The sequence below is a fragment of the Stegostoma tigrinum genome, chromosome 1 (assembly GCF_030684315.1).
Source record: "Stegostoma tigrinum isolate sSteTig4 chromosome 1, sSteTig4.hap1, whole genome shotgun sequence".
Lineage (NCBI taxonomy): Eukaryota > Metazoa > Chordata > Chondrichthyes > Orectolobiformes > Stegostomatidae > Stegostoma > Stegostoma tigrinum.
In genome coordinates, this window is record NC_081354.1 from 54758791 (window position 1) to 54774429 (window position 15639).

The following is a 15639-nucleotide window of genomic DNA, read 5'->3' on the forward strand; positions in this document are numbered from 1 at the left end:
CAGCACTGTGCAAAGCAGCTCTGGACTGGTGGTGCTCACCCAGATGCACTATGGGCTTTCAAAGGCAAGAGGTGCTGGTCTTTTGGTAGATATCTGGTGAATGACGAGTTGTTCCAGAAATAGCATGTGGGAAGATTGGAATAAAATTGGACATGTGGGGTGCCATGGGGTGGCATTAGTAGTTAATGGGGTGAGTTTGGAAAGATACAATGGACTTCATGGTGAGAATTTCTTCTGAAAAAACACTTGCCACAACTCCGCCAATAAAACATGAGATTCAAACCATTAACTCCATTCCTCCCTCCACAAACGCTGCCTTAGCTGTTTATGGTACTTTCTGTTTTAAATTCCACAGTGCCAGCATTTACAGTACTCAGCTCTTGTTCTAGAAAGATAAGTCAATGGGGATTTGATCAGAAGGATGATAAAATGTTTGAGTGGACATAAATCTGCTGAGCTGAACAGGCTGTATCTTGCTGTACTAAAACATTCCAGAAAGTCAACCACAAAAGATCCAGTGTCTTTCCGTGCAATGTTCTTGCTTATATTTCTAACCATTTTTTGGGTACTTAATATCATTATGCAGCATTGCACAAATAAGACCATAAGACCAAAAGACATAGGAGTGGAAATAAGGCCACTCGGTCCATCAAGTCCACTCCGCCATTTAAATCATGGCTGCTGGGCATTTCAACTCCACTTCCCTGCACTCTCCCTGTAGCCCTTGATTCCTTCTGAGATCAAGAATTTGTCGATCTCTGCCTTGAAGGCATCCAATGACCCGGCCTCCACTGCACTCCGTGGCAATGAATTCCACAAGCCCACCACTCTCTGGTGAAGAAATGTCGTCTCATTTCAGTTTTAAATTTACCCCCTCTAATTCTAAGGCCGTGCCCATGGGTCCTAGTCTCCCCGCCTAACGGAAACAACTTCCTAGCGTCCACCCCTTCTAAGCCATACATTATCTTGTAAGTTTCTATTAGATCTCCCCTCAACCTTCTAAACTCTAATGAGTACAATCCCAGGATCCTTAGCCGTTCATCATACATTATACCTACCATTCCAGGGATCATCCGTGTGAATCTCCGCTGGACACGCTCCAGGGCTAGTATGTCCTTCCTGAGGTGTGGGGCCCAAAATTGGACACAGTATTCTAAATGGGGCCTAACGAGAGTTTTATAAAGCCTCAGAAGCACATCTCTGCTTTAAATTTGAGGTATTCCATTAATAAGAACATGTTCTAAGAGAAACATAATTCAATGAAGCAACCTGCTGAGATAAAACTGTTTGTTGGAAATTGATCTATCTTAGCATGCGTATATTACCAGCAATCCAACATGGTGTTATTGCAGGCAGTCAAACAGATCCAAATCTGCACACTGTTTACAGATATTACTTGTTGCTGTATTTAACTGTAGGCATATTGTTTTCATTTTGGAAGTGATGTGCTACACAATATAAGGTATCTGATGTTGAAGTTCTGCCTTCTCTGCAGGCATTGCCCTCAGTGCCCTTCCTATGTACTTGGGTGAAATCTCACAGAAACACATCCGTGGCTCCCTAGGGCAGGTCACATCTATTTTCATCTGTGTTGGTGTCTTTGTTGGTCAGATCTTGGGACTTCCGGAGATACTTGGCAAGGTTTGTGAACTTGACTTCTCGATTACAACATTGCAATGACTTCTATCAAAATTCCAACACACCACGATTTCTGTGTGTAGATACGCAGAAGGTGCATTTATTGAAAATGTGTTCATGACTTTATTGCATGCAATGACCTGAGCAATTCCTCTTCGTTCAGTTTATTTGGTAACTCAGCCAGATAGTTATATCCCTGATAAAAAAAATTCAATATTCACTTTAAAGATATTTAGAAATCAACAAAAAAGGACAAAATCACCACTCCCTTATCCAATGGATCAACATTTTCCAGAACTGTTGCAAAAACTCAGCAAGATTGGGATCTCAGCTGATTTCTCCAAAACCCATTGACAAGGTTGGCAATGTTGACAATGAGGGGAAGTGATTTTCAAATGGATTAAACCATTGGGCCAGGATTTTCTGTGCCAGGTGCCAAATGGTATTGACTTGACTTGGATTAGCCCTGCAATGTTCACAGTGCAAAGGCTATGCCCACTAAGTTGCTGGAAGTGTGCATTGAAAATGGCACAGTGATGAATATAGGACACCTGAACAGAACAACCAACAGTCCTTAACTAAACAGATTTTTGGACTGAGAGCAAACTGACAAAGATGTTGAACTGAGGAGAGTGAGTTTAACATCAAACAAGACACAGGAAGAAAAATAGAGTGAAAGGGAATTGAATTGAGAGAATTAAAATTTTTTAAATGTTCGAAAAAACATTATCATTTTGATATTTTTATAATCCCTCTGATAAATCTAAATCCTGAAGGAATGAGAATCCATATATGTAATAATAATTAGCTGATACAGAGAAGCCGATTGGCAGTCATTAACGTTCTTAAAGGAATACTTAGCCTTGTGATAACAAGAGGAAATTTTCTGGGACCCTCTTGTGGTGCAGTGGTAGTGTCCTTACCCCTGAATTAGGAGGTCCAAGTTGAAGTTACACCTGCTCCAGGAGTATGTAGTAACATATCTGATAAAGTCGATTAGAAAAATAGGTTAAAAGAAATTAAGAGCTAACAGTCTGCAGCAGTTTTGATGGATAGCTAATGGCCAAGTACAGCAGATTCTTTCCAAAATGCTGAGGTTCAAAGAATGATGCTGGATCTACAAAGCTAGGAGCGAACAGCATCTTGGGATATTCTTATTTAACCAAGCCCTTGTTCTGAGGTAGCCTTTGACACACACGTAGTGGTGGGCAACATTAGCCTTGCTGCTCATTTAAGAGTAAATTCTGGCAACCTAATCTATTCTAGAATAAACAGAAACAACTTAATTTCTGAAACTTGAAATAATGAAAATTGCCTTATTGCCTTTGGATAACTTACTTATATCTTCTGATCTCTTGTTTAAAACATTACATTACCATTGACTGGAAAGTCTTGCAGAATGCTGTTTCATGTGAAGTTAAAATGAACTTTGATGTTTCAGTTTCCTTTAGCTTTTAGACTGCAGTGTTTCAAGAATCCCTCAGAAACAGACTCTGTATTTTACAGACAGTGAATTGATTTGAAAACTCTGCAAGATGCAATGTTTTCAATATCCTTCTTGAAATTTCTCAGCATTTTCCCTCTATCCAGACTGCGCAATGCCGATCTATTTGATATTGGAGAATCTTTTACTCCTTACTGCTGAAGTTGCAACTTTGAATAGTTGGTCATCATTCACCCATGGGAATACTATACATGTATCTTGGGATGGATCTTGAAACCACTAGATCTGGTATAAATCAGTATATCTTTATACTTCCATTTTTCAGAAGGTTGGACTGTGGATGATGATTGGTGGAAATCTCTGTAACATGCTGGCCAATGTTCTAACTCAGGATGCGATTGGGTCAAAGCCTCTCTGACCCTTAACACCCAGCTCCTGGAGGGTGAAATTTGGGAGACTTTAACTCATTGACTTACACATCATGACAATAATTCTGAGCTAATGGTGTTGTGAGTGACATCATCACAGGTTGCAGGAGGCAAAATAATTCAGGGAAACAGATGGACGGTCTCAAGGTAGGTCCAGAAAACCTTGGCATATAGAAATTGGTGGGTTAGAGTGGGAAGATTTATGATAGGGGCCTGAAGAATCCATTACCATTTTTAGAATTGTAAACGCACCCAGTTGTGACTTATTGTTGCAATCAACTTTTACTGTGAGGCCAAAATATTCTGATGACCTCATCTGGGCATGACTCTCGTATTTAAAAGAGACCTCAGCCTCTGTGGGGTTAGTGACCTTCATGTCTCTGGGAACAGGGAAGTAAAACATAGTGGGCACCTTCCTAGCTGCCATCATCATACCCTGGAGAGTGATAGGTGGGGTTTGGGAGGGGGTGCAGGAATTGATGATATGATTACCAGTTCAAAATGATCCAGTCACAGTTAGACGCTTTCTTCATAATTACAGCAAGGGTCCCTAAACTAGAATGTAGGCATCAGTGATCATGCCAGCACTTATTGGCCATTCCTAATTGTCCAGAGCGCAATTAAGAGTCAATGTCATTGCTGTGGGTCAGAGTCACAAGTATGTCAGACCAGGTAAAGACGACAGTTTCCTTCCCTGAAATGTTTTATATTCACAGTGTAAGAACAGGTCATTGGCTCCATTTTGTTCATCTTATGGTTGTGCAGTAGTTTCACACATTCTTAGTTTTGTGAACTAAATTAAACTAAATTAAATTGGTGGTTCAATTTTTGCTATTGCCCTGGTTATCTGTCTGTTTAGTCCAAATATAGCCTTGCTATGAAGTGAGTGGTTTGCTACTCGCTCACTTGACTACTTTCTATGGGTCATGATTCATCAAATTGAGCATGTCCTTGACTGTGTCTGCTCTTCTTCCTGCCCCGATCTGAGTTTATCCCACAGTTTGTGTGATAAACCTGCTGGGTTGGTCCTGATACTTGCTTCTCTCTCTGTTGAAATCCCCCAACCCAGGGTAAAGACACCTGTCATTCACCTTATCTATATCCATCCATAAAGTCACCCTCAACCTTCTATGCTTAAGTGCAAAAAAGTCCCAGCCTATCCAGCGTCTCTTTATGACTCAAGCCCTGCATTCTTGGCAACATCCATCTCCAACTCCTCATCCATTCATTCTGTCTACTGCCTCCTGAACATCTATGGTCTGCCTATCTCACCTACTTGTGCAGCCAGCTGTCAGTTTCTTGCACCTACTGTGCCTCAGTCTGTGTCAGTTGTCCTTGTTTTTTGTTCTTTTTCCTGGTTTAGTATCTGCACAACTGTCAGTCCATTACCTGCCTCATTGCCTGCCTGTCTATGCAACATATTCCTTCTTTGTTTACGCTACAGTCGCATTATCTGGTTAGCTGTTTATACATTCAGCCTGTTACCAGTTCTCAGTTCATTGTCTGAATGCACACTTTGCTGCCTGTATGTACACTCTCTGTGTATGTACTACTGTTCAACTTCACACCCTTCTTGACAGTCTCTCCTGAATTCTAATGACTCCTGATAAACTGTCATGTAGAAGCATTGGAAAGGGTGCAGAGGAGATTTATCAGGATGTTGCCTGGTATGGAGGGAAGGCCTTATGAGGAAAGGCTGAGGGATTGAGGCTGTTTTTGTTAGAGAGAAGAAGTTTAAGAGGTGACTTAATAGAGACATACAAGATGATCAGAGGATTAGATAGGGTGGACAGTGAGAACCTTTTTCCTCGGATGGTGATGGCCAGCACGAGGGGTCATAGCTTTAAATTGAGGGGCGATAGATATAGGACACATGTCAGAGGTAGGTTCCTTACTCAGAGAGTAGTAAGGGCGTGGAATGCCCTCCCTGCAACAGTAGACTCGCCAACGTTAAGGGCATTTAAATGATCACTGGATAAACATATGGATGATAATGGAATAGTGTAGGTTAGATGGGTTTCAGATTGGTTTCACAGGTCGGCACAACATCGGGGGCCAAAGGGCTTGTACTGTGCTGTAATGTTCTATGTTCTAAAACTAGCTTTTAAATCACCCATAAAGTCAGCTGTCATTTCCTTCGACTATGGGCTAGGATTAATGCTCCACCCGGTCCTCTCTTGGAAGGGAAATGGTTAAATGGCTGGGTTGATAGCACGTGGGGATCCACTGGCTTGCCACTTCCACCTTGATTAAGTCTGTGTAGGGTGGGGTGAGCCTGTGAACCATTATCCAGTTACACCTTCAGTTTAGGCCTTTGATACCAAGCTAAGTGCCTCTTGCTGCCACCACCAGTGGGTATTGACCCAGCGATGGGCAGGCCTGTAGCCAAACAAAGCTGTGGGTGCTGCTTTCTGTTTCTGGTGTTGGGGGAAACCTTAGGCCAAAGCGCCTGACTGAGGGGCCCAATTTTGAAAAGGGGGAGTGGAGTGGTGGATCAGTGAGAGCCACCCCTTGCCCTGGTTGCCACCCAAACCCGCAATATGCCACCAGAATACTGGGGGTCGTTCCTTGGTCATGTTGCTGAGCAATGGAGCCACTGGCCTTTAATTGGCCTCCAGTGTCACCCGAAATTTTAATTTTCCATATCAACCCTACACTGACCTCTCTGCCCTTGATCTTCTCCACCTTTCTAATGAAACTGCAGGCAAGCTTTAAAAACAGTTTGTTGCTTGACAACCTTTCAACGTTGACCCTGAGTTTGACAATTTCCATCAAAATTGTTTACTCCTATGCGGTCTGGACAGTAGATGCAAACTATTATCCTGCTATTCAGTGAAGGACTGTCTTCCATCCTTTAAGACGGCATTCAGAAGAGATTTACCAGGATGTTGCCAGGAATGCAGGGTTTGAGTCATAAGGAGACACTGGATAGGCTTGGACTTTTTTTCACTTAAGGATAGCAGGTTGAGGGGTGATCTTACGGAGGGGTATAGATATGGTGAGTGACAGGTGTCTTTACCCTGGGTTGGGGGATTTCAAGCCAATGGGGCATATTTTTAAGGTGAGAGGAGAAAGATTGAAAAAGATATGAGGGGCAACTTTTGTACATAGAGATTGATTGGTGTGTGGAATGACCTTCCAGAGGAAGTGCTGGATGTGGGTACAGTTAGCAAATTTAAAAGATATTTAGGTAAGTACCTGACTAAGACATGTTTGGAGGGATCTGGACCAAGTGCAGGCAGGTGGGACTAGTTTAATTTGAGATTATGGTCGACATAAACTGATTGGATTGAATGGTTTGTTTCTGTGCTGTATGACATGACTCTATCCTGTTAAAGATCTTTCTTTTATTTCGCCCCCATTTCTCTTCCTGCCATTGTAGTTGTTTAAAGCCTGATAAGTTGGACATTTTTCAGTTCGAACGAGAGGTCACCAGCCTGAAATATTTATCTCTTCACACCTCCTGAGAGGGATGCTGAGTATTTTCAGCATTTCCTGTTGATGCTGCATTCATTGTGTGTAGAATGTGTTCTACTGAGAAGAGAAAGCTTTATCTAGCGATTAAATGATTTACATTATTATTATTCTGTAATGTTTCCATACTACTAATAGATTATCCTGTTTTCTTGAGTAGAGGACTGCATGTACTTGGAAATCAGAACAACCAATGGTTTCTTTTTCCCTATTATTGATGGTGACAGATGACTCATCTATAGGCCCATTGGCATAATAAACAATCGTGCAATTTAAAATGGGTTTAAATTGAGCACTGCCAATTGAATCGCTTGTAGGTTTCTGTTTTAATTAGTAGCTGAGTGCAAGACAGGGTGACATTCACAAACATCATTAAAGTCAACTAAATTACATGTACGTAAAATAGTTTTGATTACAAAGTGATGACTTAGCTATATAAGAATACAAGAAAGTATAAGGGTTCTTGTGGCAGAGTGGTAATGCCCCCCACCCCGAGCTAGGAGGTTTGGGTTCAAGTCCCAACTGCCTCAGTGGTGTGCCATAACATGACAGAACTGGTTGATTAACATAACTATAATACTGGTCCTAACTGTACATGTGAAAATGATCATTGGGGTGTGGTAGAAGTGCCCCTACCTCTGAACAAGGAGGCCTGGGTTCAAGTACCACCTGTTCCAGAGGCTTGTTATAACAGATTAGATAGGTTGATTCATAATATCTATAGGAAAGTACACAATGGGAGAGAAAGGCTTGAGTTTATAAAATCCTTTCAGAACCACCAGCTATCTCAAAGTCCCTCTGAAGAAGAGTCATATTGGATTCAAAATGTTAACTCTGCCTCCATCTCCACAGATGCTACCAGACCTGCTGAGTTTCTCCAGCACTTTCTCTTTTTAGCTTCTGATCTCTCCAGCATCAACTGTACTTTGGTTTTATCTCAAAGTGTTCACTGCCAATGAAATATTTTTTGAATGGTTGCAATGTGGGAAATGGCAAGTTAGTATGCACTCAGGAAAACCCTTCAGACATCAATGTGATAATTACCAATTAATCTGCTTTTTGTGATCAAACAAAGAATTGAGGATGCTAGAAACCTGAAAGAAAAACAGAAAGTGCTGGAGAGGCTCAGGAGGTCCGGCAGCATCTGTGGAGAGATTCAGTTAACATTTTGAATCCCCAGTGATCCTACTTCAGGACCTGGCATTCTGAAGAAGGGTCACTACACTCAAAACGTTAAATCTGTCAGCACTGGTGGAGAGAGAAACAGAGTTACCGTTTCAAGTGCAGTGACCCTTCTTCAGAATGCCAGGTTCTGCTGCTTCTTGTGATGTTGATTGAGGGAGAAATTCTGGCCAGCTCTTTTATAGAAAAAGTGCCAACAGCTCTTTTACATTGACTTCAGTTTAACTTCTCATCCAAAGTAAAGCTGCACCAGCAGCAGTGCATTGCTCCATCATTACTGCATCTGCCTCTGCTAAACCCGGGAGTTGAACCTAAACCCAGAGTCTTGTAATTTGTAGGCAAGTGCACTACAATTAATATGCTGTTCGAATGTAGGGTTAATTTATCCATGATCCAAAAATGGATGTAGCAATTGCTGTGCAGAATTAATCCATGCCTGTTTGTTTTATGGGCATCATAGAAAGCGAGTGCTTCCTGCTGTTTAAACTGACTGCTGTGAGCAGCTGACTCAAACTACATTGCTCATTCTCAGTATGCATCAGCAGGGGGTCTGATATCATGATTGCATAATGCTACTTAACTGAGAGGTACGTTGTGGCTGTATTAGGTAGTTGGAATCCTTTGTGGAATGAATCTGAGCCATGAAAAAGAAACAAAACCAGAAGTTGCTGGAAAACCTCAGCAGGTCTGGCAGCACCTGAGAAGAGAAATCAGAGTTAACATTTTGGGTCTTGTGATCCCTTCCTCAGAATTGTGTTGTAAAAGATTTGTGTGGGGATGCCAGTGTTGGACTGGGGTGGACAAAGTCAGAAGTCACACAACACCAGGTTATAGTCCAACAGGTTTATTTGGAATTACACAAGCTTTTGGAGCACAGCCCCTTCCTCAGGTGCAGTGAGAGAGCAGGGCACACGGGCAGAGAGTTCATAGATTAAAAGATCATACAACTGGTGTGAATGGAGTGTCAGATGATAAGTCTCTGCAGGTGACCAAGACTGTTAAACAGTGAGTAAAGTGTTTATAAAGTCACTGTCAGTTCAGTGCTGTAATAACAATCAGGCAGAACTGTAGGAATATACAAAAAGTGACATCTCAGGTCAGAAACTCAACTGTAGGTGAGAAGCTTTGTTCAAAATTTGTCTCGGGGTTTTAACCTGAAATCAGGCTGGTTTTATCTCGATAGCTGGAACTTATAAAATGCTACACTGACTGACAGTGACTATAAATTGTGTTTTTTTTAACAAAATAAAATGAGTCCACAAATAAACAAATATCTTGGATGAAACGATTCGCCCCATAAATTTGTGTGTGCGTGTGCGTGTGTGTGTGCGCGCGCGCGCGTGTTTCAGGTGGAGCGATCATATCAATTTATCAAGGTGATGCTGTCAAAACAGGACAGTGAGAAAGATTTTACAGATACAGAACAGTGTGGTGGGGTCATCTAAAGTGCGACATGAACCCAAGATCAGGGTTGAGGCTGTCTTCACACACAATACTTGGCTATCAGTTTGTACTCAACAATTCTGCGTAGTTGTGTATCTCGGAGCCCGCCTTGGAGGACTCTTACCCAAAGATTGGGGGCTGAATGCCCTTTACTGCTGATGTGTTCCCCCACTGGGAGGGAACATCCTTGTTTAGTGATTGTCTCCATTCATCCATCATGGTAGCGTCAGCGTGGCCTCGCCAGTATACCATGCCTCGGAGCATCTGAGCCTGCATCACATGAGATAGACAACATTGGCCAAGTCACATGAGTATCTGCCGTGTACATGGTGGGTGGTGTTCCCATGTGTGATGGTAGTGTCCACGTTGAAGATCTCTGTCTTGCAGAGATTGCCGTGACAGGGTTGTGTGGTGCTGTGGTCAATGTTGTCCTGAAGGCTGGGTAGTTTGCTGCAAACAATGGTCTGTTTAAGGTTTGACAGTTGTTTGAAGGTACAAAGTGAAGGTGTGGGGAAGATCTTGGCGAGGTGCTCATTGTCATCAATATGTGCTGAAGGCTGCGAAGAACATGGCGTAGTTTCTCCTCTCTGGAAAGTATTGGATGATGAAGGGTATTCTATCGGTTGTATCCTGTGTCTGTTTTCTAAGGAAGTGGTCACAGTAAAACTTCTGGTACTCTTTTTAGCTTCTAATCTGTAAGGATAGTACACAGAACAGGAAAGGAGGGCTGCAGGTAAATGGATTTGATATAACCTAATATAAGGTACTCTCCAAGAAATAATTTAGAGAGGTAAACCATGGCAGGAGCATTGAAAGTCTAGGTTTGCTCCTCTTGCTCCTCGTGGCAGACTAGGACAGTTCCAGCACCACCTCCGACCTCTAGGTCAGCACGTGTACAGGAAGTGTCTCCAGCTACCACTTCTGGAAGCTCAAATTTCAGAGCTGGACCAGCAAATGGGGACACTGTGAAGCATCTGCAAGGCAGAGAGTATCATGGATAGCACATACAGAGAAGTGGTCACTCTGCAGGCGGGAAGGGAATGGGTGGCCACCAGACACAGCAAGAGAGATAGGCAGGTAGTGCAGGAATCTCCTGTGGCCATTCCCCTGCAAAGCAGATATACCATTTTGGATACTGTTGAGGGGAATGACCTCTCAAGGAAAGCAGCAGGAGCCAAACTCGTTGCACCAAGATTGGTTCTGTTGCAGAGGAGAGGGGTAAAAAGTGCGCTGGGGCAATAGTTATAGAGGACTCGATTGTAAGGGGAATAGACAGGCATTTCTGTGGCTGCAAATGAGATTCCAGGATGGTATGTTGTCTCCCTGGTGCTAGGTTCAAGGATTCCTCGGAGCAGATACAGGACATTCTGCGGGGGGAGGTTGAACAGTTGTGGTATGTATTGGCACAAATGAGATAGGTTAAAAAAAAATGAGGTCCTAAAAGCAGATTGCAGGAAGCTAGGAAGTAAGTTAAGAAATTGGACCTCAAATGTAGTGATCTCAGGATTACTGCTGGTGCCACATACTAATCAGAGTAGACATGACAGGATATACTGAGGCAGGACAGGGACTGATGTTCTAGTGGGAGTGTTCGCTAGGGTGGTTGAAGAGAGTTTAAACTAATACACCAGGAAGATGGGAACCTATGTAAAGAGTCCAAGAGGAGGGACCAAGAACAAAACCAAAAAGTATAAAAGGGCGTAAGAAAAGTGACAGGCAGAGAAACTAAGGACAAAATATTGAGAAAAATGAGCAGGAGACATACATGGTTAAAAAGACAAATTTAAAGATTTTGTGCCTTAATGCGTGGAGCATCTACAATAAAGTAGATGAACTAGTTATGCAGATAGATGTAAAGAGGTATGGTATAACTGGGATTATGGAGACAAGGCTGTGGGGTGATCAGGGATGGGAACTGAATATCCCAGGGTATTCAGTATTTGGGAAGGATAGGCAAAAGGGAAAAGGTGGTGGAGTGGCATTGCTGGTTAAAGAGAAAATTAACACAATAATGAGAATGGATATTTGCTCTCACAGTGTGGAGTCTGTATGGGTAGAGTTAAATACCAAGGGGCAAAAATCATAAGTAGGTGTCATATATAGACACCCAAATTGCAATAGTGATGTTGAGAATGGCATTAAACAGGAAATTAGAGATGTATGTGATAAGGAAATATTGGTGATCATGGGTGATTTTAATCTGCACATACATTGGGCAAATCAAATTAGCCACAATGCCGTACAGGAGGAATTCCTGGAGTGTATACGGGATGGTTTTCTTGACCCATATATGGAGGAACCAGCAAGACAGGCATCTTACTGAGTGCTGTGTAATGAGAAGGGAATCATTGACAATCTAACTGTGTGAAATCCCTTGGGGAAGAGTGATTACAACACAATAGAATTTTTTATCAAGATAGAGAGTGAGGTAGTTGATTGGGAGACTGGGGTGCTGAATCTTAATAAAGGAAACTTGGAGGATATGAAGCATGAGTTGGTCTTGAATGGGGAGAATTACTTCAAGGGATAACAGTGAATAGGCAATGGCAAATATTCAAGGAATGTTTGGGGGAACTGCAACAACTGTTTATTCCTGTTTGTCACAAAAACAAATTGGGAAAGAGATCCAGTCCATGTCTTACAAAAGAAATAAGAGATAGTATCCGATCGAAGGAAGAAGCATACAGATTGGCCAAGAAAAATAATAAATCTGAGGATTGGAAGCAGTTTAGAATTCAGCAAAGAAGGACCAAAAGATTGATTAAGTGGGGAAAATACAGTACGAAAGTAAGCTTGCGGGGAACATAAAGACTGGAACGGTAAGAGTTTCTATCGATTTGTGAAGAGAAAGGGATTAGTAAAGACAAATGTAGGCCCTACAGACAGAAATAGGGAATGTATAATAGGGGGCAAAGAAATGGCTCAGCAACTGAACACATACTTCGGCTCTGTCTTCACGAAAGAGGACAGAAATCAGATACCAAAATTGTTGGAAGATGCAAGATTTACTGAAAGTGAAGAACCGAGGGAGATCTACATTAGTAGCGAAATGGTGCTGGGAAAGTTGTTGGGATTGGAGGCAGATAAATTCCCAGGGCCTGATAATCTACATCCCAGAGTATTTAAGGAAGTAGCTCTAGAAATAGTGGATGCATTGGTGGTCATCTTCCAGGATTCCCTAGACTCTGGAACAGTCCCTGCAGATTGGAGGGTGGCTAATGTCACTCCACGTTTCAGACAGGGAGGTAGAGAGAAAACAGGGAATTGTAGACTGGTCAGCCTAACGTAGGGAGTGGGGAAAATGTTCAAATCTATTGTCAAGGATTTTATAGCAGAGCATTTAGAAAGCAGTGGCAGATCAGTCAGAGTCACATATAACACCCTTGGTCACCTGCAGAGACTTATCATCTGACATTCCACTCACTCCAGCAGTATGATCTTTTGATCTCTCTGCCTCCAAATTCTGTGTGCCCTGCTGTCTCACTGCACCTGAGGAAGGGGCTGTGCTCCAAAAGCTTGTGTGATTCCAAATAAACCTGCTGGACTGTAACCTGGTGTCGTGTGGCTTCTGACTTTGTGAAAGATTGGGTAATGGCTGAACAGTGGGAGACAGAGCACCAGGATTTTACAACAGTTGTCCTGGATGCTTTATAAACTTGAAGGACGTGCAGAGCAAGGTATCTGTAGTCAATAACACTCTACTGAAGCTTGCAATACAAGCAAACTCTCAGGCTTGCTCTACCTACTTGTCTCCTGTAAGAGAGAATGCAATGAGTTTGAATCTCGAGAATCTCAGTGATTTCACTTATGCCACACTCTACTACATACTATCAAACTTACTAATATCTCCAGGAACAGTTTAGAACAAAATGGAGCAATAAAAATTCAAAGCCACAGTCACCATGATAGCCACAGCCATTGCTGTCCCCTTGTACTTTAAGCCTGTAGTTGTGCCTTGAGCAGTTGATATCAGTCTTGGGCATTGGTCCTTGGCAAAGTTCAGGCCTGTTAATTGCTCCTAAATGACTCTTCCTAGATATCATGGCCAGCTGACAATAGTGCTTCTCCTCCCGCTTCTAGCCTCTTGCCATGCACTCTCTTCATTCTCTACTGTTGAGCTCCAGCACAGGGTTTCAAATCAATGGTAAATACCTCAGCAGCAGTTGGACCACCATAGCTCGGAGATTATTAAAACTTTTATCATAGTCAGGAAAGCTCCAACAATGTGTACAATTGCATCAGCAGCCAGCAACTGACCTACTGGTAGTTCATGATCTTTTTATAAAATAATCGCACTGGGGGAGTCCTTCCTGCTAATTGATATTGTGTTTAGCTTGTAAATATATTAATATTAATAGATTAATAAATATTAAATGTTAATAGATCCTGTAGGCTGGAAGGTTACATTTGAAAATAGCAACACTGGCATCAATATGGCACACTGATTGACTTCATGCTGTACTTGCTTGGCATACTGCTGCCTGTTGCCAGGTGCACACTGAATGTAGCCCTTTACTAAGATGATGTCCTACACACTTTCTTTCAAGATGCCATTTTCAAGCATTTGGAAGCTGCATGGTGCCTAAAATAAGCAAGGTCTAGAGTTCAGTTTCTTCCCCGGTATGTCCTCTCTGCTAAGTTCAAGCTGTTATTCCCATTGGGAACAAATAGAAGAGGTAAAACTTACAAAAAAAATGACACTCTGTGACTTTTGAAGTTTTTAGAGTGGAACTCCATGTTATCATTTTAACAATGCAATTGAATTATTCAACCACCAAATGTTGCATTCAATTATTGACATGGTAATGGTCCCGGAAGAAATGGAACCATGCTGGGTCTGCAGCATGTTTCATCAGCTCTGCCAGTACTTCTCCTTTTGATCTTCAATTCAGCTCCCAACTGAATGGTTATATAAGTTTTAATCCACTTAGAATCAACTGCCTTTGATGGCTGCCTTCTCCATGACTCTATTTCACCACAGGGGAAAAATAGCAAGTGTTTTGCCAAGTCGCATTCTGTTTAAAGTTTGATCAAATTTTCTGAGAGATGATCTGTGGTTGGTAAGAACGTGTGCCTGAATGGCTGGTATCCTGGCTAAGGTCGAGTTCACTATCAATTCAGTGGAAGAGGCTGGCCAGTTATTGTCACAGTGCAATGTTTTTTTCCAACTGGATGACATATCTCCCACGTGGCAATGTAACCACATTTCTAAAGCCCTTGATTAGCTTTAAAGTGCTCGGAGGCATGGCTACATTGTGAAAGTTGCGACATAAATGCAAGTAGTTCTTTGTTTTTGTGGATGATGGATAATGTTAGTGTCAAGTAATTTGTTGGACCATATAGCCATCATAGTTTGAGCTCTCACATACACAGTTGGCTTTAGTTTTAGTGGAAGGCTGCAGTAGGGGATGAAGCTCTTAACGTGGTCACCACGACCTGGGTAATTACCCAATTCAGGGCAGTCACCACTGGTGCCGTTCCCCGTTAAGAAAAGCTACCCAACCCTAACAGTTATCTCCTAACCAAATAGTTCTAAAAATGTTAATGGAATGCCTTTGACTATGGGTTGAGCCAGGAAGAGGACTGCAAGTGCAGCAACCTGGAGCTGTGGTCATACCTGGGGCAGCACCTGGAGGGTGATGCAGCATCGAGGGGTGTAGTAGGTGTAGTAGATGTAGTAGATGTGACCTAAGGGGCATGGGACCATCGGAAAGATCACAGTGAAAGCGGGCAGAGTGAGGGCAGGTTGCACTCTTGCCACAGGAGCAATCTTTACCATCAGAGGACTCCTCCATGTTCAAAGTTTGCTCAAAAAGGAGCTCCATCTCGGAGGCTAACTGTCAGAGGTAGTTTCTTTACTCAGAGTAGTGAGGGAATGGAACGCTTTGCCTGCAACGGTAGCAGATTCGCCAACTTTAAGTACATTTAAGTTGTCATTGGACAAGCATATGGATGTACATGGAATTGTGTAGGTTAGATGGGCTTCAGATCGGTATGACAGGTCGGCACAACATCGAAGGCCAAAGGGCC

General features: G+C 42.4%; 1 protein-coding gene across 8 annotated transcripts in view; it reads left to right on the forward strand.

The window, feature by feature from the left end:
* The window catches only part of slc2a9l2 (solute carrier family 2 member 9, like 2), a 359547-nt gene that overhangs the window by 114212 nt on the left and 229696 nt on the right, over positions 1-15639 (forward strand). For all 8 annotated transcript variants that reach the window (XM_048544948.2, XM_048544963.2, XM_048544954.2 and 5 more), the window contains one exon: positions 1496-1641. In XM_048544948.2, coding sequence (XP_048400905.2) covers positions 1496-1641 — 146 coding nt within the window. The remainder of the gene's footprint in view (positions 1-1495; positions 1642-15639) is intronic.